Source organism: Meles meles, chromosome 9 (genome assembly GCF_922984935.1).
Source record: "Meles meles chromosome 9, mMelMel3.1 paternal haplotype, whole genome shotgun sequence".
NCBI classification, from domain to species: domain Eukaryota; kingdom Metazoa; phylum Chordata; class Mammalia; order Carnivora; family Mustelidae; genus Meles; species Meles meles.
This window is the reverse complement of record NC_060074.1, coordinates 40,909,839-40,936,224: the sequence shown is the minus strand read 5'-3', so window position 1 is coordinate 40,936,224 and position 26,386 is coordinate 40,909,839. Positions and strand designations below refer to the sequence as shown.

Genomic DNA, 26,386 nt, shown 5'->3' with positions numbered 1-26,386 from the left:
CTAAGACTTTGGGACTGAGCAAATGGGCATAGTATGGTATTTAAGATTAAATAAATCTAAAACAGAAAAACTCATAAGCCCAGTTTCTGAAAAGTGTGAATGATGAGATGTCTATAGGCATCAAATAAGCAGATGAATATACTATACTTCACTACACTTCCTTCACACGTCAACATTATAGTGAAATTATTGTCAGCTTCCCCACTACGTAATTCAAAGGCAGGTACCATGTCCTTTCAACCTTGTTGCTTCAGCACCTAACACAAGACACAAAACGTAGGAGGCATGTGAGAAATGTTTTCTAAACAAATCTTAATATTCTCTTCTAAAATATACCCTGGGGGTGCCTGGGAGACCCCGTCAGTTAGGCATCTGCCTTCAACCTAGGTCATGATACCAGGGTCCTGCGATCAAGACCCAAATCGGGATCCCTGCAGCAGCGGTCTGCCTCTCCTTCTTTGCCTGTCCCTGCTCACGTTTCACCCTCTTTCTCCCACCTCTCTCAGATAAATAAAAATAAAATATTAATAAATAAATGAATAAATTACACTCCTGGATAATACCAAATTACTTATCCCTTCAGACCGCACAGATATCTTTCAGTCTTTTTGGAAAACTGGGATGATTAATGCATCCCATTCTTCAGAACTTCTCTCATTTTCCACACAAGCCCATAAAAATGATACTTAGTAACCCAACAATAACAGGTTTTCCTTCTTTGCCCTCATTTCTCCCCACCCCCATGAGACTTGAGCCTTGGTCCAGTATTTACTAAGTGCCTATGATTAGTACACAAGGGTAAACAATGGGCTTACCAAAACTGAGAAATACAGTGCTTTTCTTATGTTCTTTTCTGAGTAAGATAAACACAGAGACACAACACAAAGATGTAACTATTTTAACACAGGTATAAACTAAATGCTTTGGGGGAAATAAGTGCCTCACTTTCTTGCAAGGAAAGATCTGGAAAAAATTTCCTTAAGACCAAGGAGATGAGATAGAAGAAAACCAGAAGGTGATTCCTTGGCTCCTTCCCCCGTAAAGCCAGGTAACTACCCGCACTTATTCCCCCTACGATAAATTCCTTTATCATCTACATTTATCTATTTATAATCCTCAATGTAAAAATAAAAATAATCCCCCCAAAACAAGTAAATAATGAATTTGGTTTGTTTTTCTTTTTAAGTACATATACAAATATTTGCAAGAAAAAAAATAGGATACAAACCAAAATGTTCACAATGGTTCTTTGGATGGTAGATTAAGGATAACTTAGATATTTTCTTTTCCTTTTTGTACTACCATTTCCTCCAAGGTTTTCTAGAATAAGCATGAATTACTTTGTTACTGAACCAAACAAAACATTTTTTAAAAATCCAAAAAACCTAAATCTACCAGATTTAAAACAAAAAATTTTTTTTTCGTTTTTTTGTAAGGTAGTACTTAGTGTTTTGTCAAGGGTGAAGTAAACAGGCATGGGATGGGAATTAAATTCACACAACTCTTCTGGTGGTCAATCCGTCCACACATCATCCAAAGCCTTAAAACTGCAATTTTTGTTTTAATAATTCCACTTCCAAGGAATTACTCCAAAATAAATAACCAGCAATACCAACAAAACTGTTCAAGGATATATATACACACATATTTATAATAGCAAAACATTAAAATCAACTTTACTTTCCAACAACTCATTCACTCAATGAACAAATATTTATTGAGCACCTACTATATAATGCAGGCACTGGAGATACAGCAATGAACAAACTGTACAAAAACTGAGACCAAAGTACCTGCCCTCTGTGGAGCTCACAGTCTAGTGGGAGCTGGAGGATGGGATTTAAATAATAAAGAGAATAAGTGAGTAAAACAGTTGCCAGGTTCTATTTAGATATAGACCATTAAGAAAAAATTAAGCAGAGTAGGGAGATAGGAAATAAGGAGAAGGTATTATATACAGATGGGTCAGGAGAGGTCTAAGGCAGTAACATTTGAGTAAAGACTATTGTTTTATTCCTAGAAACTATTTACTCCTCCACTAAATCTATCACACCTTCTTAAATTGCTTTAATGTTATATAATACATATTTTTATTCTAAATATAGAGATAAGCTAAGACCTAATGACCCTACATCCCTACCTTAAAAAGTCCATGTATATGGTCATTCATGGTCTGTCTCTATCACAATTTTCAACATTCTCCCGTCTTCAATACTTCCCCAAGTATCAGTAAATCTGCTCATTTCATCCATTTCTTACTGAACATTTGTTTTACATCATAATAGAAATAATGATCTTAGTAAACAGAATAAAGCATCACTGAATTCGTTTCTGTATGGTTCAGAGCTACACTCTAATGGAAGGCAATCACTCTAAATTTTGATTTTCAAGTGTTCCGGACACAGCTCCTTACTTTATTTAGGTTCCACAATGAATGCAATGTTACATGTACAGAAACACAGCAGCAGCTTCTACTCATACTGCAGCTTCTAAGCTCAGGGTTATCTGAGTTACTTAAGGGTCTCATATATTCCCTTTCCCAAAAGAAATGTTGAAATATGGTACCAAAAAGGCAGTGTGCCTACTTAGACCTCTAGCCCTCAGTTTAAAAGCATTCCAGCTGAGTAAGGGAAGGACCCTAAGCTCTAATAATGCCTGCAGGGTAAAAATTCGGTAAAACTACTATTTAAGCATGGGACTGGTAACCGTCTTCTACTAAAGCTACTTCAGTTCAGGGGCGCCTGGGTGGCTCAGTGGGTTAAAGCCTCTGCCTTCGGCTCAGGTCATGATCCCAGGGTCCTGGGATCGTGCCCCACATCGGGCTCTCCGCTCAGCGGGGAGCCTGCTTCCTCCTCTCTCTCTTCCTGCTTCTCTGCCTACTTGTGATCTCTGTCAAATAAATAAATAAAATCTTTAAAAAAAAAAAAGCTATTTCAGTTCAAATTTTGTATAAAACCTGGGCTGATCAAATAAAATTTCAGAGTAACAATGAAAAAATGTGTACAGTGCTACTGGTAGACTGGGTCAGTGACACACTGAAACGACTCTGGGAACCCATGGTTTAGGGCAGAGGCCAAAAAACTTTTCTCTATAGAAGGCCAGAGAGTAAATATGTAAGCTTTTAGAGCCAGATGGCCTCTCCTATGACTACTCAACCTTGCCACTATGGTATGAAAGCAGCCAGATAATATGGAAACAAATGGGTATGTTTTATGTTCCAATAAAATGTATTCATAAAAACTGTATATATAGTCTCACAGGCCATAGTTTGTTAATCCATGATATAGGGCATCAAGCTAAATGTGTACTAACTTAACTCTAGAACATCTCCAACAGTTTTTTCTTTAGGTTGAATTCCTAGTGTTGTCTCTTTTTCTTAAAGGGTGGGAGAGACAACTTCTTTAAATTAGCTGACAAGTTTAATCATGTTTTTACAAAGAAAAGTGTGTAAATACAAAAGAGAAGCAGTTATAAATTCTAGACAAAGGCAGAAGAGTTACACACAGAATAGTTTAACAAGGGAGCTATATAGATTTAAACCCACTTTATAAAGTTAATAAGATGTGAATAAAGATTTAGCTACAAGAATGTTCACCAAACCTGAAAACAGCCTATATATGCTACATCTAGAAGGCTAAATAAATGATGGTACATCATACAATGCAACCATTTAAGATAAAGAAAACGTTTATTTAAAAAAGATACTTTTGATGTGGCTATTTTTTAAAAGCAGGTTACAAAGCTGAATGTACAGTATGATCCCATTTTTGTGAAAATAAATGTACATATACAAAAATAAGCATACATAAAACCACCCGCAGAGATAAACTAACCTATTTACAGTAGTTATATATCATGGATGGTAAAATTATGGTGATTAGATCTTCCTCTGGCTTACTTGTTATCTCCAATTTCTTCAGAAACATATACTGATATGGCAATAAAACTATTTTTAAAACAAAAACTAAGAACTAAAACAGGTACAGCATTACTTAGGTCAACATTTCCAAAATAATTCTCAAAGTAGAAAAGCTGCTTCAGTTCTTAGAACTTCAAGTAGTGATTTCTCCTCAGTTTCCAAATGCTAGCTATAAGGGCCAAACAAATTTAGGAATTACATATAAAAAGAAATGCATAAAATAAGTTAATAAGTGTCTTCAAACAGAGTTACTACAGAAGAGTGCACCATTTTTCACCTAAACAATCAAGAATGTTTAAGACACCATTCCAATTTATCTATTTTATATACTGCCTCTGGCCCAAGATTTGAATAGAAAAATCCCACTGACGAGAGGATCTTCAATCACCAACATTGGGGGGAAAGGAGGAGGAGGGGGGGAAAATCACACTACAATGTGATGGATCTCAAAATTCCATGAGAATTCCATATTCAGGGTCCAAACACATCTGTAAGAGACTCAAAGGTCAATTAATTGTTATTATGGCAAATGCTATCCCAATCTTAGATGAGCTACAGTTAATAGCCAGTATAATTCTGGACCACCTGCCTAGCCCATCAATAAAATAAAATTCAAATAATAATTCAATAAAAACTTGTTTTCAAATAAGTCTATGAATAGCACTCACGAAACAGCATTGTAGCAGAAAACATATACAGATAAAAATGTTATGATTATATGCAAAATTTTATATGCACTTAGACAAGGGCTTAAAAAAAAAAAAAGCAAAGTGCTAGAGTGGTGGGATTGCAGGAAGTCCATTATCATTACATAACCATTACCAGTCCAAAACCAGACCAAGAAAATCTCATTATCATTACAAAGCCAGACCAAGAAAGCTTTTTTTAAATACAGAATGCAGTCACTAACCAAACATAATTTATTCCTAGACAAGCTACATTGTTTTCAATTAGGCACAAAAATCAAAGTCTCAAAAACATATACATTTATAAACCACCCAATATCTGTACAAATACCTTACTACTAGTTGTACATCCAATATCAAATAGGATGAGATTTTGAAAACTCACCATTCAGGCCCAAAGTTCAGTGTCTGCGTTTCCGCTGCCATTATTTTCCGGTATCTTTACAATAGATTTTTATATGTGGAGAAACCTGTTAATGAGAAAAATATCTCCATCCAGTTAATCAAGAGGAAATGCAGAATTCCAGCCCAGAAACTCTATCTAGGGTGTTTTACTTACTCCCTGGCTCCATTTAACCGGAGCCAACAGAGTAAGATTTTTTAATCCCTATTTATAACAGTATAACAGGAAAAGTAAAATTCATAAATCCCCTTACATTTCAATTCACCATTTTCTTATGTTTATCTGGGGAAAGGAGGCATGGTATAAGATGAACCCAATGAGATAGGTGGGAACAGACCAGGCAGGACATCAGGGACCAAACTAAGGACCTTCTTCATTAGCCACTGAGCAATAGGGAGTGAATGAAGGTAACAGATTTATATTTTAATATATATTACTCCCTTGCAACAGTTCTCCCATCACCATGAGGTATATTTAAGATTCTTAAAATAAGCATCCCCTCTTCCTATCTCACAGTTTCCACAACTCTCCCCACTTTCTGCTTCGCATTTTACACACTAGTGATTCTTTAAAAAAATTATCTTGCGGGGCGCCTGGGTGGCTCAGTGGGTTAAAGCCTCTGCCTTCAGCTCAGGTGATGATCCCAGGGTCCCGGGATCGAGCCCCACATTGGGCTCTCTGCTCAGTGGGGAGCCTGCTTCCCCCTCTCTGTCTCTGCCTGCTTGTGATCTCTCTCTGTCAAATAAATAAAATCTTAAAAAACAAATATGCTTATAAGTTTCATTAGTGACCTTTCAAAAACCATTTTAAAATATCAGAGCTTAAAGTGAAGTCAGTCAGACAAGAAAAGACAAATATTGTAGGATATTATTTACATACAGATCTAAAGAAAAACCAAACTCAGAGAAACACAGAGTAGAGTGGGAGTCACCAGAGGCTGAGAGGTGGGGAAAATAGGGAGCTTTGTGGTCACAGGGTACAAAGTCCCACTTCTGGGGATCTAATGTACAGCAAAGTGATTACCATATAACATACTTGAAAGTCGTGAAGACATTAGATCTTAAATGTTCTCACCACAAAAAAAGAAATAGTAAGTATGTGATGGAATGAGGTGTTAGCTTTATGCTATGGTGGTAATCATTCTGCAATATGTAAATGTATCAAATCAATACACTACATGCTTTAAGCTTATACAATGCTATATGTCAACTATATCTCCATAAAGCTGGAGATAGAATGGAAAAAGAATATTACAGCTTTAAAATGAAAAAATGTAAATATTGTAAATATGCTGTAAATATGTCCAAGATAAATTCACATCACCCTTTATTTTCTGTTTATCAGATCTAAAAATAATTAGAAAAAATGCTCAGGGCATCTGGCTGGCTCAGTACAGCATTCAGTAGACCAACCCTCTTGATCTCAGGGTTGTGGGTTCAAGCCCCATATTATGTGTAGAGATGGCTTAGAAATATTATCTAGAGGGGTGCCTGGGTGGCTCAGTGGGTTAAAGCCTCTGCCTTCGGCTCTGGTCATGATCCCGGAGTCCCGGGATCAAGCCCTGCATTGGGTTCTTGCCCAGCAGGGAGCCTGCTTCTTCCTTTCTCTCTGCCTGCCTCTCTGCCTACTTGTGATCTCTGTCAAATAAATAAATAAATAAAAATATTTTATATATATATGTATATATATATACACACACACACTAGAAATTGGTCAAAAATGTAGAAAAGGCAAAGTAAAAGTATGTTAATATCCATAATTAGCTATTAATTTATTTGCCTTCTGGGAAAAAAAGAAAAGAAGAAGGGGGAAAATCTCAGTGGGTGGGGAAAAACATAAAAGTAAATAAAAAATAATTTATCTGTCCTTCTCAGGAAGGTATTTCTAGCCCTAGTTCAACCCTGAGGGTTCCATGGAGACTCCCACATTCTAACTTAACTCTGAACTGTTACATGGCCCCACAAGCTTGCACACCAGACTCAAGCCTGAGATCAACTTAGTGCCCTCCCCACCTCTTAAGCAACTGGTGATTCTATTTAAAAAAAAAAAAAAAAAAGACCAATAACAACAACACAAGACACATGGTTTCCCACATTTTAACCTCTCCAAAACTGAAATACATCTTAATTAGTGTCCTGTTACCACTGCTCTCAGCCCAAAGAAAGTTGTGCCACAGGTGTCACTGTCTGCCCGTAGTAAACTTAGTCATAGCTGTTTACTAGCATCCTTTCAACTGCATTGTTGTTAGTACCCGATTTTAAACTGCTGCTTAAAATGTCTCCCAAAAGATTATAATATGGTTCTAAATTGAAATGAAATGTAGTATATAAAAGAAAGCAAATGCGGGTGCCTGGGTGGCTCAGTGGGTTAAGCCGCTGCCTTCCGCTCAGGTCATGATCTCAGGGTCCTGGGATCGAGTCCCGCATGGGGTTCTCTGCTCGGCAGGGAACCTGCTTCCTCCTCTCTCCCTCTCTCTGCCTGCCTCTCTATCTACTTGTGATCTCTCTCTGTCAAATAAATAAATAAAATCTTTAAAAAAAAAAAAAGGCAAATGCAGCAATGGGATATTAGTGAAATAACTTTTCATCATCAGAGAAGTGATTTTAAGTGCTTTACAGAACCTGAGAAAAAGAACCAAAAAAACCACACACAGATAAAGCTTGTTATGGTTTGCTGCAGAGACTGGACAATGCACAACCCACATGTGGCCATCTGCACCATCTGCATAAGTACTTAAAGGGGGAAATTAAACAACTTAGACTGGTTTTAAGAACTTCAGAAGCAAAAAAATCACTGAGTTTTACATTGATAAGAAAACAACGGAGCAGTCCCCTAAGAAACATTTCATTATTAATACCCTTAATAACATGACACTACAATAGTGGGGAGAGAGGAGGAAGGAAACTTCCATAATCCTAAATTTTTCATTATTTAGAAGAGTCAGACATAATATGTAGAAATGTGAGGAGTACCTTAACCAATATATTTCACTTCTATTGTCTCTCTAAAATATACACAAAATATATACCATGTAATAATAAATCTATTACACTTGAATTTAAAAGAACTTCTTTAAAAATGTAAAATAATGGGGTGCCTGAGTGGCTCAGTGGGTAAAGCCTCTGCCTCAGCTCAGGTCATGATCTCCGGGTCCTCGGATCGAGTCCCGCATCGGGCTCTCTGCTCAGCAGGGAGCCTGCTTCCCCCCGCAACCCCCGCCTCTCTCTCTCTGCCTGCTTCACTGCCTACCTGTGATCTCTGTCTGTCAAATAAATAAATAAAATCTTAAAAAAAAAAAAAAGTAAAATAATGGGCACCTGGATGGCTCAGTTAGAAGAGCATGCATGCAAGTTTTGGAGCTCCTGGATGGGCTCACTCCCTGAAGCTCTGACTTCAGCTCAGGTCATGATCTGAGGGTCCTGATATCAGCCCTGAGTCAGGCTCCCTGCTTAGCAGGAAGTCTGCTTCTCCCTCTCTCTCTCCCCACCACCTCCCTCACCCCCAGCTCATGCTTGCTCACTCATGCATGCATGTTTGTGTGTGTGTGCCACACACTTGCACACACCTGCACACACACTTGCTCCGTCTCATAAATACAATCTTAAAAAATAATAATAAAGAAAGAAAGAAAGAACATCTAACTCCTGATCTTGGTCATGGGTTGGAGCCCACGTTAGATGTAGAGATTACTTAAGAAATAATAATAATTTTAAAATGTCTTTTGAATCTGTAAATGTAAAATAAGCAAGCCATTGCAGACAACTGAAGGGGAAAAAATGAAAATAAAAATTTTAAGTAATTAGACACGCCTGAATGGCTCAGTGGGTTAAAGCCTCTGCCTTCAGCTCAGGTCGTGATCCCAGGGTCATGGGATCTAGCCATGCCTCTGCTCAGCAGGGAGCCTGCTTCCTCCTCTCTCTTTGCCTACTTGTGATCTCTGTCTGTCAAATAAATAAATAAGTAAAATCTTTTAAAAAATTAAATTTAAACTAATTCAATTAATTAAATTAAATTAGATTAATTTACAAATTTTAAGTAATTAAAATATTTAAAAGCAGGGGAGTGCCTGGGTGGCTCAGTCGGTTAAGCATCTGCGTTCAGCACAGGTCATGATCCCAAAGCCGGCTTCTCTCTCTCCCTCTGCTTGCTGCTCCGCCTACTTGTGCTCTCTATCTCTGTCAAATAAATAAAATCTTAAAAAAAAGTAATTAAAAAACACTGTGGCAGAGCTTATGTCATAGTATGAGGATTTCTTCTTCAGTAATACATAAAGAATCTCGCAACTGATGCACACTTGGATTCAATTAAATTATGGTACATTCCAACTGAAATGACTTGCCAAGGTAGTGATGATCAGACCCCAAGAAGATGCCCACTGTAAATCAATACAGGCATTCTGCTTACACATCAGTCCTGTGGCCATATTTGGCATAAATCAATTCAGTGTGCTTTTAAAAAGTAAGTGGACCTACTTGGCTAATAAAGGCCTGCAGAGACTACATCAACCATAAGACTTTCTGTAAGACAAAACATCCTGAGGGAGTGTTTTTATTACCATTTTACACCCCACCCAGCCAAATGTTTTATACTCAAACCCCCATGGGACTTTGACCATCAGAAAAGGGCTCTGAATTTACAAAGCAAGTCAAGATCTGAACCAGACTGAATTTACAAGGCAAATGACTCTCCATTAAAAACTGAATTATTTGGGGGCACCTGGGTGGCTCAGTTGGTTGTCTGCTTTCAGCTCAGGTCATGATTCCAAGGTCCTGGGATCAAGCCCTGCATCAAGCCCCACACTGGGCTCCCTACTCACCCGGAACCTGCTTCTCCCTCTCCCTCTGAAGCTCCCCCCACACACACACTTGTGCTCTCTCACACATGCTAGTAAAATATTTTTAAAAAATAAAAACTGATTTGACAGTTGTGAAAATATTAAAATCACTTATGAGATTAAAAAAAAATTCTCCCTTTAAATTATTACTTTAAGGAGACGCAGGCCTCAGAAGCACAAAGCTCCACAGCCACTAATACCATAAAGGATGCAAATGGAGTCCCTAGAGCTGTGTAATGCCTAACCTTCCCAACAGCAGAAAGCAGTCCTAAATTACAGAAGCCTTAGACTTAGGCAGCATCTAACGAACAAGCAAGGAAATCCTGTTCTGGTCCTGTTTACCATTCCACCTATAAACCTTTCGGGTAGTGCCAAACCACCTAACCATACTACACAAATACTAAAAGCTATTTTTTTAATGCCCTGAGCTGAAAACCTACCTACCACTTATAACATGGTTTCCATAAGATTACTTCCTAATGTAAAAATTTCTCAAAAACTCTTAAGAACCTAAGAATAATAATCTGTGATTTAATTATCACTAAAGCGACCCATATTACTCAGAATGGTGCTCTATTTGTTCTCTTTTATGAATTAAAACAGGAAATCTTAGAGTCATGACTGTTGAAGAAATCTCATTTAAATGCTTACAGTATTAAAATCTCTAATTCTGAACTCCCCTCTTCACACTGCTCCTTCCACATTCATTTAAATGACCCCAGTTCTACTGTGTTTATTTATGTACTAGAGAGACTGTCTTACCCAATGCCTCTGAATTATAAATTAGTCAGAATGGAAACTGGGCCTATTTCTCAACTGTCCTTTCTAAGGATGCAAGGAGGTCCTGAAATGCACAGGTTCTGTCTTGAGCTAAACGTGGTCAATTCAAAGCCCCAGGAGACTTGTGACCATCAGAAAACAGCCCTGAATTTTTACAGCAAGGCAGTATTTGAACCAGACTCTGGATGCTATGCTCTTTGCCTTTCTAGATTGCTTTTTCTCAAAACTCTTCTCCTTTTCCCTCCATGACCAATACTGTACTACTGGTACTGTTTTCTACCTGTGTTTCCTTCCTATTTAGTTGCCATTCCCCCAAAGTTTCTCTTTTCTGACTTCCCTCAGCATACCTATGGTTTAACTATAAATTCTGTTTAGATGCTGTCTTGAACCTTTCTTTAATCTACGATGGTATTTTCTACCACAATGGTAGAACTCTGCCTACTAAATTACGGATAATAAGGAACACATGGAGACTGGGGTTGTCATCATAACAAGAGCAAGGAAATTTCCAGACTATTTCCCCTGGGAAGGGCCTCCCCCACCCTCGCCCTGCTGTGAATTACAGATTTGATTTTTTTCTCCCATGACCTAGATGGCATTTTCAGTTGCCTGCTCCTCCTAAATATCTACCTCATCAACAACTGATCAAGGTACCCTAGTTCTCAGAATTCAGTAGTCATCTAGACTTAAAAGCACAGAATCATCTGCAACTTCTTCCTCCCTGCTTCCTTATACCCATGTCATTTTGTCTCAGATTTGGTCAGTTCCTCCTTCAAGATTCTTCTTGCACTTTCCTTTCATTATAGTTAAGCCTTTGTTAACTCATGTTTGGATTATTACAATAAAATTTCTAATTTGCTTTCTTGATCACTAACTACTCACAACCAACAAGATCATTCTTCCTAAAGCACCATTCTGGTCATGCCTACCCCTCTGTAAAACAGTCAATATGGGTGACGCTTGTGTGGGTATGGGGCACCTGTGTGGCTCAGTCAGTTAAGCCTCTGCTTTTGGCTCAGATCATGATTCCAAGGTCCTGGGATCTGAGCCCTGCATGGAGCCCTGCATTGGCTCCCTGCTCAGTGGGAAGCCTGCTTCTCCCTCTCCCCGGGCCCCCATTCCTGCCTGTGTTCTCTTTCTGGCTCTCTCTTTCTCCCTCTCAAATAAATAAAAGCTTTAAAAATAAATAAACTGGGATGCCTGGATGGCTCAGTCGGTTAAGCCGCTGCCTTCAGCTCAGGTCATGATCCCAGGGTCCTGGGATCCAGTCCCGCTTCAGACTCCTTGCTTGGCAGGGAGCCTGCTTCCCCCTCCCCCTCTGCCTGCCTCTCTGCCTACTTGTAATCTCTCTGTCAAATAAATAAATAAAATCTTTAAAAAATAAAATTAAAAAAAAAATAAAAATAAATAAATAAATAAACTTACCATGTATAGCAAAACTTCTGGTATTTTAGGTCCCCGGCAATCTGATAACCCATCCTCCTCAATTCAATCTCCTACTGTTTCACCTCCAAACTCAAGGCCAAATGAGAACTTGCTACTCTCCACAGCATTCTCTTTCATTTGTGCTTCTTTTCATGCCATTCCTTCACTCCAGGAGGACCGCCTTGTCCTCCCTCTCTTATAATGGCATGCATAAAACCAAGGTCTATTTTAAGTATCTACTCCACTTCCTCAGCAGCAGCAGCACTGGTCCGTTTGGAAAGAAAAATCTAAGCAGAGGATGCAGAAATGGAATGGGACCTACAGGATTCCATACTGAGGTGGACTGCTTTTTTAATCTGCATGTAAGACTTGAAAGTAAACAGATATTAGAAAAATAAAATCTGGGAGGAAAGACAATCGTGGTTTTGGTCAAAATGAATGCACCTGGGGAAACACCCCAAAAGACCATTAATATAGACTTTATTCCACTACAGAGTCAGGAGGAATGAGAAAACAGATCTGAAGTAAATCTACATAACTATAACCAAAATTGAATGAAACTACCCCAAAGCAGAAGTCAAGCAGGGACAAGCTCAAGGGACAGGAACAAAGCTCAGCAACCATAATGCAAGAGAATACTGGCAAGAAGAGAAAGATTAGAGATCTCTAGCACTAACTTTGCATCCTATCATGGACTCTCACTTTCTCCACATTCACTGAATTTATAACAGGAGAGAGAGCCAGGATCTTTGGGGAGATTACCCATTTGTTCAATAAAGCTAAAAACTAAAGTGAAGATTAGTAAATTCGTGGCCATATCACAGAAGACTTTGTACGCTATATCCCAAGGGCAATGAAAGGCTATAGAAGATTAGGGCAAGAAAATGTCTAGGATGAAGCTGGTATTTCATTTTTGTTGTTTTTTTTTTTTTTTTGAAACTGGTACTTTAGAAAGATCATTCAAGATACCAGGAGGAGAACAAATTAGTAAGAGCTAATAGGAAAGGAGGGGTGTTAGAAATTCAGCAGATACTGTGGAAGCCAGACCTACATACCTAGAGAGAGAGACAAGTGATAATAACAAATAATAACTACATTCACTGACATATAAAGATGTCAACAACGTATTAAGTGTTCAAGGCAGGTTACAGAGTACAGACAATATAACATTCGTCACATACTAAAATATATTCTTAGTGGGTATACATAAGGATGTCCCAAAATGTTAATATTTACTTCCGAATGGTAGAATTATACATAATAATTCTAGTAAGTTTCTAATTTGTTTATACAACAAAGATAGTACTGGCACAATTTTTTTTCTAAAGTTTCTAAAGTTCAAAAGTTTCAAACACTAAAATCAAAAAAGACAAAGACTGAAAAGTCTTCACTAGCTTCCACAATGAAGTCATTGGTGACCTGAAGAGTAGTTATAGAAATGTGGTGAGGGGAAGCACTTAGCTGGCTCAGTGGGTTGAGCATGGGACTCTGGATGTAGAGGTTGTGAGTTCAAGCCCCACATGAGGGGTACAGTTTATGTACATACATATACCAGAAAATGTGTGTGCAAGCGGGGTATTAATAATTATATAGAGACAACAAGAGTAAACCAGGCTGAATGGTCACCCTTGCAAAGGAAAAGAATAGGCAATGAATGGAAGAGAATAAAATTCCTGATTGTGCCTACTAACACAGCTACCACTGTGCAGGGAAATGCACTGGTAACCTCAGAGGGCTAAAGAGTAGGCAAAATTATCAAGGCAGGATGGGCTTCAGTTACCTTAATAAAGTTGAAAAACAGCCTATGAACAGTTTAACATATGAAAAGGTTTAACACAAAAAAATGACACTTTTTTTTTTAAAGATTTTATTTATTTAAGAGAGAAAGAGAAGGCACAAGCCAAGGGGAAAGGCAGAGGAAGAAGTAGACTCCCCGCTGAGTCCGATGTGGGACTCTATCCGATGTGGGACTCTATCCCAGGACCCTAAGATCATGACCTGAGCCAAAGGCAGCCGCTTACAAACGAACCACCCAGGTGACCCCAAAAAATGACACTTCAGAAACTTCAATAGAAGTTCCTGGAAAGAAATTAAACCATGAGATTGGGTCAATGGGGGAAAAAACTCAGTGGTTATGGAGATGAAACAACAAAAAGAATGAATAACCAGATGGAACTTTCATTCACCTCATGACCAGTGATAAAAGTAACACATGACACAGTGGAGTTAGCAGGCCTCAAGAATTCTGAGACTAAGTCCTCGTCCTAGCATCTCTGAAATACAGAAGCACCCAAACCTTTGAGGAAGGAGTTAGAAAAAGACATAAAGTGGACATAATGGTATAAAGTGTTTTGGACAGAATGCATGCAAAATACTGTTAGTTCAAAGACCACCCTATTAGCATACCTTTCTCATACCTAAGCAACTATGATAGAACAGAAGGTAAGGCTCTCATCTCCATCCTCTGACCTTTTCTCTCCTTTGGCTACTCCAATTTTGGGATAAGGACCTCAGACATAGGTCTACCCTCAAATTTTTGAAAGTTGACTTAAAAATAGCTGACAAAATATTTCTACATAACCACTCTTTCAGACCTTGTCCATTACTCAAAATTCATTATAAGTGAATTCAACTAATATATTCCCTCTATGATTAACACCAGGAAACTGGTCTTCTTTGATAAATTGCATCCTATACTTAACAACCAATACGATATAATCTGGCTTTTTTGTCAACATCTTAACAACTCTATACTAAATTAGTCCCCACTAGCAATTATTTTATCTCTGATTACTAGTATAATTATTTTCCTTCTTCTCTATGAATTTTTCTAGTTTTCCTGGGTTCCTCAGCTCCTCTCCAGGACATCTATCACTCTATGTGCATGTGAGTGCATTTTTAAAAGGGGAGAAAGAAGACATCAACATAGCTCTTTTTATTGTTGGATATGCAACAAAGAAAAGGGAGACCTTGGCCTCTCAGCAATTAAGTCTACCATTTTCTCACAATTTGGCAGAGTGTCAAGAAGCCAGACAACTTCTAGGCACACACAATCACTACTAACATGAAGGAGCTGCAGATCTATGTAGTTTAAGTTCTAACTGAAGAAACACAGCAAGGAGAAGCCAAAGCAGAATCAGAACCCAGCACAGCAGCTGAAAGCTTGACTCTGAAAGTGTTCCCTGATACTGCTTCTAGAAGTCGTGAAACCTGATTAGCTACCACTACTAACAATTCAAAACATGTACTCCTTTAAAATCTCCCGAAATCTTTCTTATAAAAATTGACCACTGCTACAAATCTCCATCTCTAGGATGTAAAATTTAGCTCCCCCAAAATTATGGCAAATCTGGGATGAAGTCCAGGCAGTACTATCCACAGTCTGACAAAGACTACCAGAATGAACACATGGGAAACTGAACCCCCCCCCCACTTCCTTACCTCCATTTTCCCAAAGGCAGAAAAAAGAGCTACTCTTCTAGCACTCCTCACACACAGTCTCAAATAAATGAATAAATAGTTCTACCCTCATTCCAGCAGCAAGCTATTTTTACCTTAGTCAGATCCATTAAGATAACACAAGATTAATAACTCCATTAGTGCAAATTAGTTCAACCACTTCAGAACACAGTTTGACAAGACGTATAAAATCTCAATATATGCCTACCCCATAATCCCATAATCCACTGCTAGATATATATTCAAGGAAAATTTTTACCAAAAGACAAAGATAAGATATTCATAGTAGCTTTATTCATAATTACTAAAAACTGACATTTGGCTACTATGTTCATCACCACAAATGATCATCCATAGATGAACGAATAAACAAAATACAGTGGAGCTTCAAGGAGAAGGTGGTATGCAAAGAGAGCACCCACTCCCACATACCTGCCCTCTGCATCTCTTCCATCTGACTGTTACTAAGTTAGGTAACATCATTAACACTAAGACAAATGGACGCCATGTGCCTCCTGACGTGATGCAATGAGAAGAACACAGGCAGTATTTGTTACATTCCTGACAATAATGCATAAACTGAAGCTCATCTTGAAAAAACATCAGATATACCCAACCTGATAGACACAAAATCAATCAACTATACTCTCCAAAAATATCAGTCATAAGAGTCAACAAAAAACAAAAAACACGGGGTGCCTGGGTAGCTCAGTGGGTTACGCCTCTGCCTTCCGCTCAGGTCATGGTCCTGGGATTGAGTACCGCATTGGGCTCTCTGCTCAGCGGGGAGCCTGCTTCCCCCTTTCACTCTGCCTGCCTCTCTGCCTACTTGTGATGTGTGTGTCTCTCTCTCTCTGTCAAATAAATAAATAAAATCTTCAAAAAAAACACAAAAAACAAAAAGCAAACAAAAAAAACTGAAGAATCATCCCAGATTAAGGGAGACCTAGAGATATAAAGACCAAGTGCCTGTATGATGTAACTTCATCTTGAAACAAGAAAAATTATGCTATAAGAAACATTAAAGAGACAACTATTAACTTGAATAAGAGTCATGGGTTAGGTAATAGTACTGTATCAATGTTAATTATGACCCTGAAATTTTTACTGTGATTATGTAGGAAAATATTCTTATTCCTAGAAAATAACATTTAAGGGGCACCTACATGGCTCACTTGGTTAAGTGTCTGTCTCTGGCTCAGGTGGCAATTGTAGGGTCCTGGGGTTGAGCACCACATTGGGCTCCCTGCTCAGTGGGGAGTCTGCTTCTCCCACTCCCTCTCCCTCCCCACCACTTGGGCATGTACCTGAGCATGTGCTCTCTCTCTCTCTCTCAAATAAATAAATAAAATCTTAAAAAGAAAAACAGAGGGCACCTGGGTGGCTCAGTGGGTTAAAGCCTCTGCCTTCCGCTCAGGTCGTGATCTCAGGGTCCTAGGATCGAGCCCCACGTCAGGCTCTCTGCTCAGCAGGGAGCCTGCTTCCCTTCCTCTCTCTCTGCCTACTTGTGATCTCTGTCTGTCAAATAAATAAATAAAATCTTAAAAAAAAAAAAAAGAAAGAAAGAAAAGAAAAAGAAAAACAGAAAATAACATTGAAGGCCTTCAGCTCAGGTCATGCACGACCCCAGTGTGCTGGGATGGAGCCCTCCCCTCTCCGTGTCCTCCCCTCCGTTCATGCTCACACATGCATTCTCTCACTCTCAAATAAGTAAATAAAATCTCTAAATTTTAAATCTTTAAATTAAAAAAAATTTTTTTTTAATTTATTTGACAGAGGTCACAAATAGGCAGAGACAGAGAGGAGGACGCAGGCTCCCTGTGGAGCAGAGAGCCCGATGTGGGGCTTGATCCCAGGATGCCAGGACCATGACCTGAGCCAAAGGCAGAAGCTTTAACCCACTAACCCACCCAGGCGCCGCCAAAAAAATTTTTTAAGTTAATTTTAAGATTTTTATTTCTTTGAGAAAGAGAGAGGGGGGAGATAGAAAAGCAGAGATAGACGCTCCCTGCCAAGTAGAAAGCCCAACATGGGGCTCAACCCCAGGACCCTGGGATCATGACCTGAGCCAAAGGCAGACGTTTAACCAACTGAGCCACCCAGGCACCCCTAAACTCTGTATCTTTCTGAATATTAACTCAGTTTAAAAAACAATTTTAAGGGGCACCTGGGTGGCTTAGTCATTAAGCGTCTGCCTTTGGCTCAGGTCATGATCCCAAGACCCTGGAACTGAGCCCTCCATCAGGCTCCCTGCTCAGCACAAAAGCTGCTTCTCCCTCTCCCACACCCCCTGCTTCTGTTCCCTCTCTCTCGCCATGTCTCTCTATCAAATAAATAAATAAAATCTTAAAAAAAAATTTTTTTAAGGGAGTACCTGACAGGCTCAGTCAATGAAGTATGCAACTCAATCTCAGGGTTGTGAATTCAAGCCTCACGTTGGATGTAGACATTACTAAAAAAAAAAAAAACAACTTAAAAAAATATTTTAGGGGCCCTGGGTGGCTCAGTCGTTAAGTGTCTGCCTTCGGCTCAGGTCACGATCCCAGGGTCCTGGGATCAAGCCCTGCATCAGGCTCTCTGCTCAGCAGGAAGCCTGCTTCTCCCTCTCCCACTCCCCTGCTTGTGTTCCTGCTCTCACTGTGTCTCTGTCAAATAAATAAAATCTTTTTTAAAAAAAATTTTTTTAAGGTACAAAAATAAAAGGAAACTCTACTCCCAACTATTATAACAGAAAACACTTTTTCCTTTTGAACCCATCTGATCTTCATTTTTAAACATGCAAATTTTTTTTCAGTGGGCTCCATGCCCAACGTGGGCTTGAACTCACAACTCTGAGATCAAGAGATGCTCTACTGATTGAGCCAGCAGGTACCCTAACATGCACACATTTTAAGATCTTATTTAGTTATTTGAGAGAGAGAGAGCAAGAGAGCACAAGCAGGGAGAGAGGGAGAGGGACAACAGACTCCCCGATGAGCACAGAGCCCAATGCCTGGCCTGATTCCAGGTCCCCAAGATCATAAACTGAGCTGAAGTCAAATGCTTAACTAACTGAGCCACCAAGGCACCCCAAAATGCAAACATTTTTGAATTATTTTAAAATTATACATTTACTGGGGCGCCTGGGTGGGTCAGTGGGTTAAAGCCTCTGCCTTTGGCTTGGGTCGTGATCCCAGGGTCCTGGGATCGAACCCCATGTCAGGCTCTCTACTCCGCAGAGAGCCTGCTTCCTCCTCTCTCTCCCTGCCTGCCTCTCTACTTGTGATCTCTGTCAAATAAATAAATATACACACACACACACACACACACACACACACACACATACACATTTACTGATGTATAAATACATTTACTGATGACAAAACTTTATGAAGCAAAATTAGACTTCAGTTATTCATTTTATTACTAGACAGTTAAGCCTAGGAAAAGGAACAAAGAACTTTTTTTCCAAGAAAGTCATCAAAAATCAAAAGAATTATCTACGTCTATCTGGACCACACAGTATATATGAGACCTTGCAAAATGCTATTTATTTCTCTTACTCTTTTTATGGCACATATTCAAAAAAAATTATAGATGCTCTACTGACTTTTCTCCTCACCCTAAAAGAAATTTAAATTCCTGATACACAGTGTTGTGATAAGCACTGTAATCCAGCACAATCTGAATCACTATCCATGTCATGAAACTAAGGTCAGCTTTATGCCTAACAGCCTCAAAGCAAAAACAACACAAATGTTTATCCAAAGATGAATGGATTAACAAATCCTGTAGTAGTCACACCCAATATCCTCAGCAACAAAAAGCTAATTACTGATACATGCAGCAATATGAATGAACCAGACATTTTGCTGAGCAAAAGAAGCCAGACCCAAAAAGAATACATACTGAATAATTACATTTATGTAAAATCCTAGAAGAACCAAAATTAATCTACAGCCACAGAAAACAGATTCAATAGTGGGGGAGGAAAAATGACTATAAAAAGAAGGAGACTTCTACAGGTGATGGAAATGTTATATATCTTAATTGTGGTAATGGCTACACAGGTATATACGTTTATCAATATTCATCAAAATGTACATTTAATATGGAGCGTACTTAAAATGAAGGCATTTTATTCTATGTAAGTTATACTTCAAAAAAAGGGTGAATTTTAAAAAGACTAATAGCTTATTAAAAATAGACTGCCTCCCTCAGAGAGTAATACATTCCATGACTAACATTTTATATTTCTTTTACATTAAAACATCCTTATTTTTTTTTTAAGATTTTATTTATTTATTTGACAGACAAAGATCACAAACAGGCAAAGAGGCAGGCAGAGAGAGAGAGAGGGAAGCAGGCTCCCCACTGAGCAGAGAGCCCAATGTGGGGCTTGATCCCAGGACCCTGAGATCATGACCTGAGCCGAAGGCAGAGGCTTAACCCACTGAGCCACCCAGGTGCCCCCAAAAATCATCCTTCTTTAAATTGATTGAAATAAACATTAGGGACGCCTAGTTGGTTCAGTCAGTGAAGCACGCAACTCTTGATCCTGGGGTTGTGAGATCAAGCCCCACAATGGGTACAGAGATTACTTAAAAATAAGATCTTAAAAAAATAAAATAAAATTTTGGATAAAATTTAAAACTAAGGAACAATGTCTAGAACTGTGCTATCTTACATAGCACCTTTTAGCTGCATGTGGCTATATTTAGTAAAATTAGTAAAATTTAATTCAGCTCCTCAAGGGGGAAGAAGAAAGAGTGACTTTATAGTGGACAAACCTGACAAGAAATCAAAGTCAACCATACATCAAGGTAACATTAACAGTGATAAATCACACTGGTAGTATGTACCCTTAAAATGACTCAATGAAATGGCACTTTACAGGGCGCCTGGGTGGCTCAGTGGGTAAAGCCTCTCCCCTACAGTTCAGGTTATGATCTCAGGGTTCTGGGATCAAGCCCCACATCAAGATCTCCGCTCAGCAGGGAGCCGGCTTCCCCCTCTCTCTCTGCCTGCCTCTCTGCCTATTTGTGATCTCTCTCTGTCAAATAAATCTTTTTTAAAGAAAGAAAAAAGAAAATAGCATTTACTTCTTTTTTTTTTTTAATTTATTTACTTGACAGAGAGAGAGAGAGAGAGAGAGAGAGAGATCACAAGTAGGCAGAGAGGCAGGCAGAGAGAGGGGGAAGCAGACTCCCCGCTGAGCAGAGAGCCCGATACAGGGCTCGATCCCAGGACCCTGAGATCATGACCTGAGCTGAAGGCAGAGGCTTAACCCACTGAGCCACCCAGGCGCCCCAAAAATGGCATTTATTTCTATGGTCTTCTTCCCAAAGATCCTTAACCCCACTCAAATCATGAAAAAAACATCTAAATTCCAATGGAGAGGCATTCTACAAACACACTTAACCAGTAACGCCTCAAAACTGTCAATACTGTTAAAAACAGGGAAATCTGAAAATTTTTCACAGCCAAGAGGACCCTATGGATACATCGGGCTCTCTGCTCAACGGGGAGCCTGCTTCCCCCCCTCTCTCTGCTGCCTCCCCTTCCCTCTCTGCCCGCCTCTCTGCCTACTTGTGATCTCTCTCTGTCAAATAAAATATTTTTAAAAAATAAAATAAAATAAAATAAAAATAAAGATTTATTTGTCAGACAGAGAGAGAGAGAGGTGGGGGACAAGCAAGGGGGAAGACCAGAGGAGAGGGAGAAGCAGGCTAAGGAATTTGATGTGGGACTCCATCCCAGGACGCTGAGATCATGACCTGAGCCAAAGACAGATGCTTAACCAACTGAGCCACCCAGACATCTCTAAATACTTAAAAATAAAGATTATCATTTTTTTTAAAAAGACTACTATAAAAATAAGGTAATAACTCAAGAGTTTTGTGGACTTAAAAAAATGCAACTTTGTTCCTCAATCACACTAACCACATTTCAGGTGCTCAAAAGTCGTAAGCAGCTAATGTCTATAAATACTTGGTAGTACAGATTTACAGAACATTGCCATCATAGCAGAAAGTTGTTAAGACAGCGCTGACACAGAAGACTGATTTTATAGGACTACTAAAGAGAACTATTTTATAACTAATCACAACTTAGGAACAAATCAGTTATCTATCCAGCACAAAAAACCCTCACTGAAATCTAAAAAAAACTCCAATGATATGTTTACTCCAGTTTCTATTTCAAACTATTACTTATTTTTCTAATGCTTTAAAAACAAAAACCAGGGGCACCTGGGTGGCTCAGTGGGTTGGGCCTCTGCCTTCGGCTGAGGTTCATGATCTCAGGTTCCTGGAATCGAGCCTCGAGTCGGGCTCTCTGCTTGGCAGGGAGCCTGCTTCTTCCCCCTCTCTCTCTGCCTGCCCCTCTGCTTACTTATGCTCTCTCTCTGTCAAATTAATTTAAAAAAAACAAAAAAATTTAAAAAACAAAACAATAAACCCTATGTATCATATGTAAATAGGACATTGAAAACTGTTCCATTTCCAAGAGTAGCAATTCAAAGTAAGATCTTCTGAAACTCTTTCAAGGTATTCATGATGTCAAAACTATTACTTTAACAGTACTTTAACAATACAATAGCAATACAAAAAGATATTATCTGCACTTTTCAGTGTTGGCACTGCACTGATCATGCAAAGCAAAGAGAAAATGACACCCAAACCCGAGTATTTAGCAGGTATTTTTTCAAAAATGAACAAATTGACACTGTCACTTCAAAAACAAAACAAACAAACAAAAAAAATTGTACTTGGGGGCGCCTGGGTGGCTCAGTGGGTTAAGCCGCTGCCTTCAGCTCGGGTCATGATCTCAGGGTCCTGGGATCCAGCCCCGCATCGGGCTCCTTGCTCAGGGGGAGCCTGCTTCTCTCTCTGCCTCTGCCTGCCTCTCTGCCTGCTTGTGCTCTCTCTCTCTCTGTCAAATAAATAAATAAAGTCTTTAAAAAAAAAAAAAAATTGTACTTGCTGCCAATAATAAAATTTGAGCTTTCAAGCAAAATCAGAATTTTGGAAAACTACTCACCACCATGAGTTTGAAGGGTTTTCCAGTACTGAAGACTTTCCCAATAATTAAAGGCTTTCCTGATGGGTAATGATTTATATGAATGCATTTTTTGATACTGTGTTATATAAAATATTCATTTAAGGTGGGAGACAGACCAATGCTTTTTAATTTAACAAAATATAAAAGGTGCATTGATATAATTCAAATTTCGTGTTGCAACTAACCTTTAAAAACTACTACTTGTCCAATTTTGGTGTACAAAGAATATCTGCAATTACTGGAAAAGCTCCTAAAATATTCCCCCTTTTCCAACTAAATACATATTTCTGTGAGAATGAATGTCCTTCCTATACTTCAACCAAAGTAATAATAAACAGCAATTGACTGAATACAGAAGCAGACACAAGAATTCAGCTGCCTTCCATGAAGACATAAAAAAGCATGTTGCGAAAAGTTTGTAAAGTGATGATACTCTTTTCACCAAACTTAAGGGGCGCCTGGGTGGCTCAGTGGGTTAAAGCCTCTGCCTTCCGCTCAGGTCATGATCCCAGAGCCCGGCATCAGGCTCTTTGCTCAGCAGGGAGCCTGCTTCCCTTTCTCTCTCTCTGCCTGCCTCTCTGCCTACTTGCGATTTCTGTCTGTCAAATAAATAAAATCTTCAAAAAAAAAAAAAACCAACAACAACAACAAAAAAAGAAAATGGGTGTTTTGGGGATGACTGAGTGGCTCAGTCGGTTAAGCGGCTACCTTCAGCTCAGGTCATGATCCCAGCCTGGGATCGAGTCCCACATCAGGCTCTTACCTCGAAGGGAGCCTGCTTCTCCCTCTGCCTCTGCCTGACACTCTGCCTGCCTGTGTGTGTGTGCACGCACGCGCTCTCTCTCTCTGATAAATAAGTCTTTTTTTTTTAAATGGGTGTTTTTCATTAAAAATATATTTATAGGGGCGCCTGGGTAGTTCAGTGAAGCGCCTGCCTTCAGCTCGGGTCATGATCCCAGGGTTCTGGGATAGAGCTAGAGCCCCACACTGGGCTCCCTGCTAGGCAGGAAGCCTGCTTCTCCCTCTGCCTCTACACCCTGCTTGTGTTCCCTCTCTCGCTGTTGTCTCTCTCTGTCAAATAAATAAATAAAATCTTTAATAAAAATAAAAATATATTTATGTTAACATGTAATGAGATTACCGTTACTTTTAAATGAAGAAATCATTTTAAATTTTTCAATATAATACAGACACACAAAACTAAAGTCTAAAGCTCTTTGGGGTCCTCTACCTTTTAAAAGGGTAAAGGAGGGGTGCCTGGGTGGCTCAGTGGGTTAAAGCCTCTGCCTTCGGCTCCTGGTCATGCAGGGTCCTGGGATCGAGCCCCACATCAGGCTCTCTGCTCAGTGGGGAGCCTGCTTCCTCCTCTATCTGCCTGCCTCTCTGCCTACTTGTGATCTCTGTCAAATAAATAAATAAAATCTTTTTAAAAATAAATGAATAAAATTAAAAATAAAAGGATAAAGAAGACCTAAGAGCAAAAAATTGAGAATCCATATCTCAGAAAAAAAGAAAAAAAAATGACGAAAGAAATACATAAATTAACTTAGGACAAACATACATACCCTGAAAAGCATTATCAAGGAGCATAAAATATCACTGACAACAAGAACACTAAGATTCAAAATGCGACACTTACTTAAAAAAGTATCTAGGTCTCAAAAATGTATCCCCCCCAAAATAAAAATAAATATATCTTTTCCAAGGACAGAGAGACTTTTCACATTTTGAAATTTACTTATATCATTATCTGATTGACTCTGCCACTAGGCTATAAGCCCCATGAAGATAGGTCCTTGTGTGTTTTGCTCACCACTATGGCTAGCCCAGGACTCATCACAAAGCAGCTATTCAAATATTTGTTGGCTGGAGAACAAAAAAGACTTACAAAGAAAACTCGCTGATGTCTCTATTCAGATTACAAAGATGAAATTTTATAATCAAAATGTACCTATTTACATAGCAATAACAATCATAAAAGCTACCATCTATTGAAAGCCCATTTACTGGGTACCAGGCATTACACAGGGCATTTTAGACTCTTAATTCCCACAACCACTAGGGGATGTACTTTACACGTAAGGGAAATAAGGCTACAAGAGGTTACCTTATTTACCTCAAGTTACAAGTAATAATTGACAGAACATTAAACCTACATTTCACTGCCCTTTTTAAGATTTTATTTATTTATTTGACAGAGAGAGACAGCAAGAGAAGGAACAGAAGTAGGAGTGGGAGAGAGAGAAAGCAGGCTTCCCGCTGAGCAGGGACCCAGATGTGGGGTTTTGATGTGGGGCTTGATCCCAAGCACCTGGGATCATGACCTGAGTTAAGGCAGATTGCTTAATTACTGAGCCACCCAGGTGTCCCCATTGCACTGCTTTAAAAGGTCACAATCTTTTAACTAAGTAATAATACAGTGCTCAGTACTGCTTGATTACATTTTCCTTTTTCCTCTATTTCCAAGTTTCAGAGGAATTCATTTTGTGGAAGTCACTTTTTCTCCTTTTCCCAATCTCCCACCCTGTTCCATTATCCTTCAACTTCTAACCCTCTGCATCACTCAATTAAGCAATATCGTAAGCCCTCTGGGTAGGGAAGAGAACAAATTCTCCTAAAATACATCAGAAACTTCATTAACAATGGTGGAGGGGGGCGCCTGGGTGGCTCAGTGGGTTAAGCCTCCGCCTTCCGCTCAGGTCACGATCTCAGGGTCCTGGGATCGAGCCCCACATCGGGCTCTCTGCTCAGCAGGGAGCCTGTTTCCTCCCCTCTCTCTGCTTGCCTATCTACTTGTGATCTCTCTCTATATATCAAATAAATAAAATCTTAAAAAAAAAAAAAAAACAATGGTGGAGGGATCCCTGGGATGGCTCAGTCCCTTAAGTGTCTGCCTCTGGCTCATTCATGATCCCAGGGTTCTGGGATGGACAGAGTCCTGCATAGGGCTTCCTCCTCAGCAGGGAGCCAGTTTCTCCTTCTGCCTGCCACTCCCCCTGCTTATACAGGCTCTCTCTTTCTCTTTGTCAAATAAATAAAATCTTAAAAAAAAAAATGGTAAAAATAGTTTAAAAGACTAAAGAATAGTATCAGATTACAAAACATAAATTAAAGCTCTCTGACCCACTGATCTTACAGGATGGCTTCATATCCAGTCCCTCAACTGACCATGGTTTGGACGATATCACCTCAATTCTCAAGGAGCTAATCATGAGAGCCCCTGGATGTGACCATGCCTTCAAGGCCTGAGCCATGATTTACCAATTAGAAAGTTCCAGGACAGTACCTCTGCCAATTCCTGTCAGTAACCACAACCAAAGAACCAATACAGAAGAGACCAGAGTCCCCAAGACTTCCTCCAGGGCCAGGACAACTTGAATAAAAGGAGCTTTGTTCCCAAAGAACATACTGGCCACAATATCACTGTTAAGAAGAAAAGCTGTAACTGTCACTCTCTCCATAGCTTCTGAACAATATGTAAATATTTCTAGTTTTCCCGTTTTGGTGAAAGAACAAAATTAGCAACTGGTAAACTATTCTGGAAAAAATTACAATGCCACAAACATTACCATGTCATTTGATAATCTCATCAACAAGCCAATGTTTTTCAGAGAGGGATCTCCAGAGCCTGTGGAAGTTTTACACAGATTGTGTGGAAATCTTTTTAAACCTCACAAAGCCTTAACTCAATAAACCTGAATATACCTTACCTCAAAATCCAAATTAAAGAGAGCATACAATGTGAGAAGACTGTTCTACCTTAAAAATGAACTCAGCTGCAATCTGCTAAAGAAACCCTGGCTGAAAAAAAGTATCAGAGGAAGTCACATCCGTGGCCT

General features: G+C 39.2%; 1 protein-coding gene across 9 annotated transcripts in view; it reads right to left on the bottom strand.

Moving 5' to 3' along the window:
• The window catches only part of GIGYF2 (GRB10 interacting GYF protein 2), a 147,833-nt gene that overhangs the window by 114,012 nt on the left and 7,435 nt on the right, over positions 1–26,386 (bottom strand). For 8 of the 9 annotated variants that reach the window (XM_046018605.1, XM_046018608.1, XM_046018610.1 and 5 more), the window contains one exon: positions 4,991–5,075. In XM_046018605.1, coding sequence (XP_045874561.1) covers positions 4,991–5,031 — 41 coding nt within the window. In that variant the 5' untranslated portion in view covers positions 5,032–5,075. Of the gene's footprint in view, positions 1–4,990; positions 5,076–17,880; positions 17,959–26,386 lie in introns of all 9 variants that reach the window. The other variant, XM_046018607.1, reaches the window with a different exon arrangement.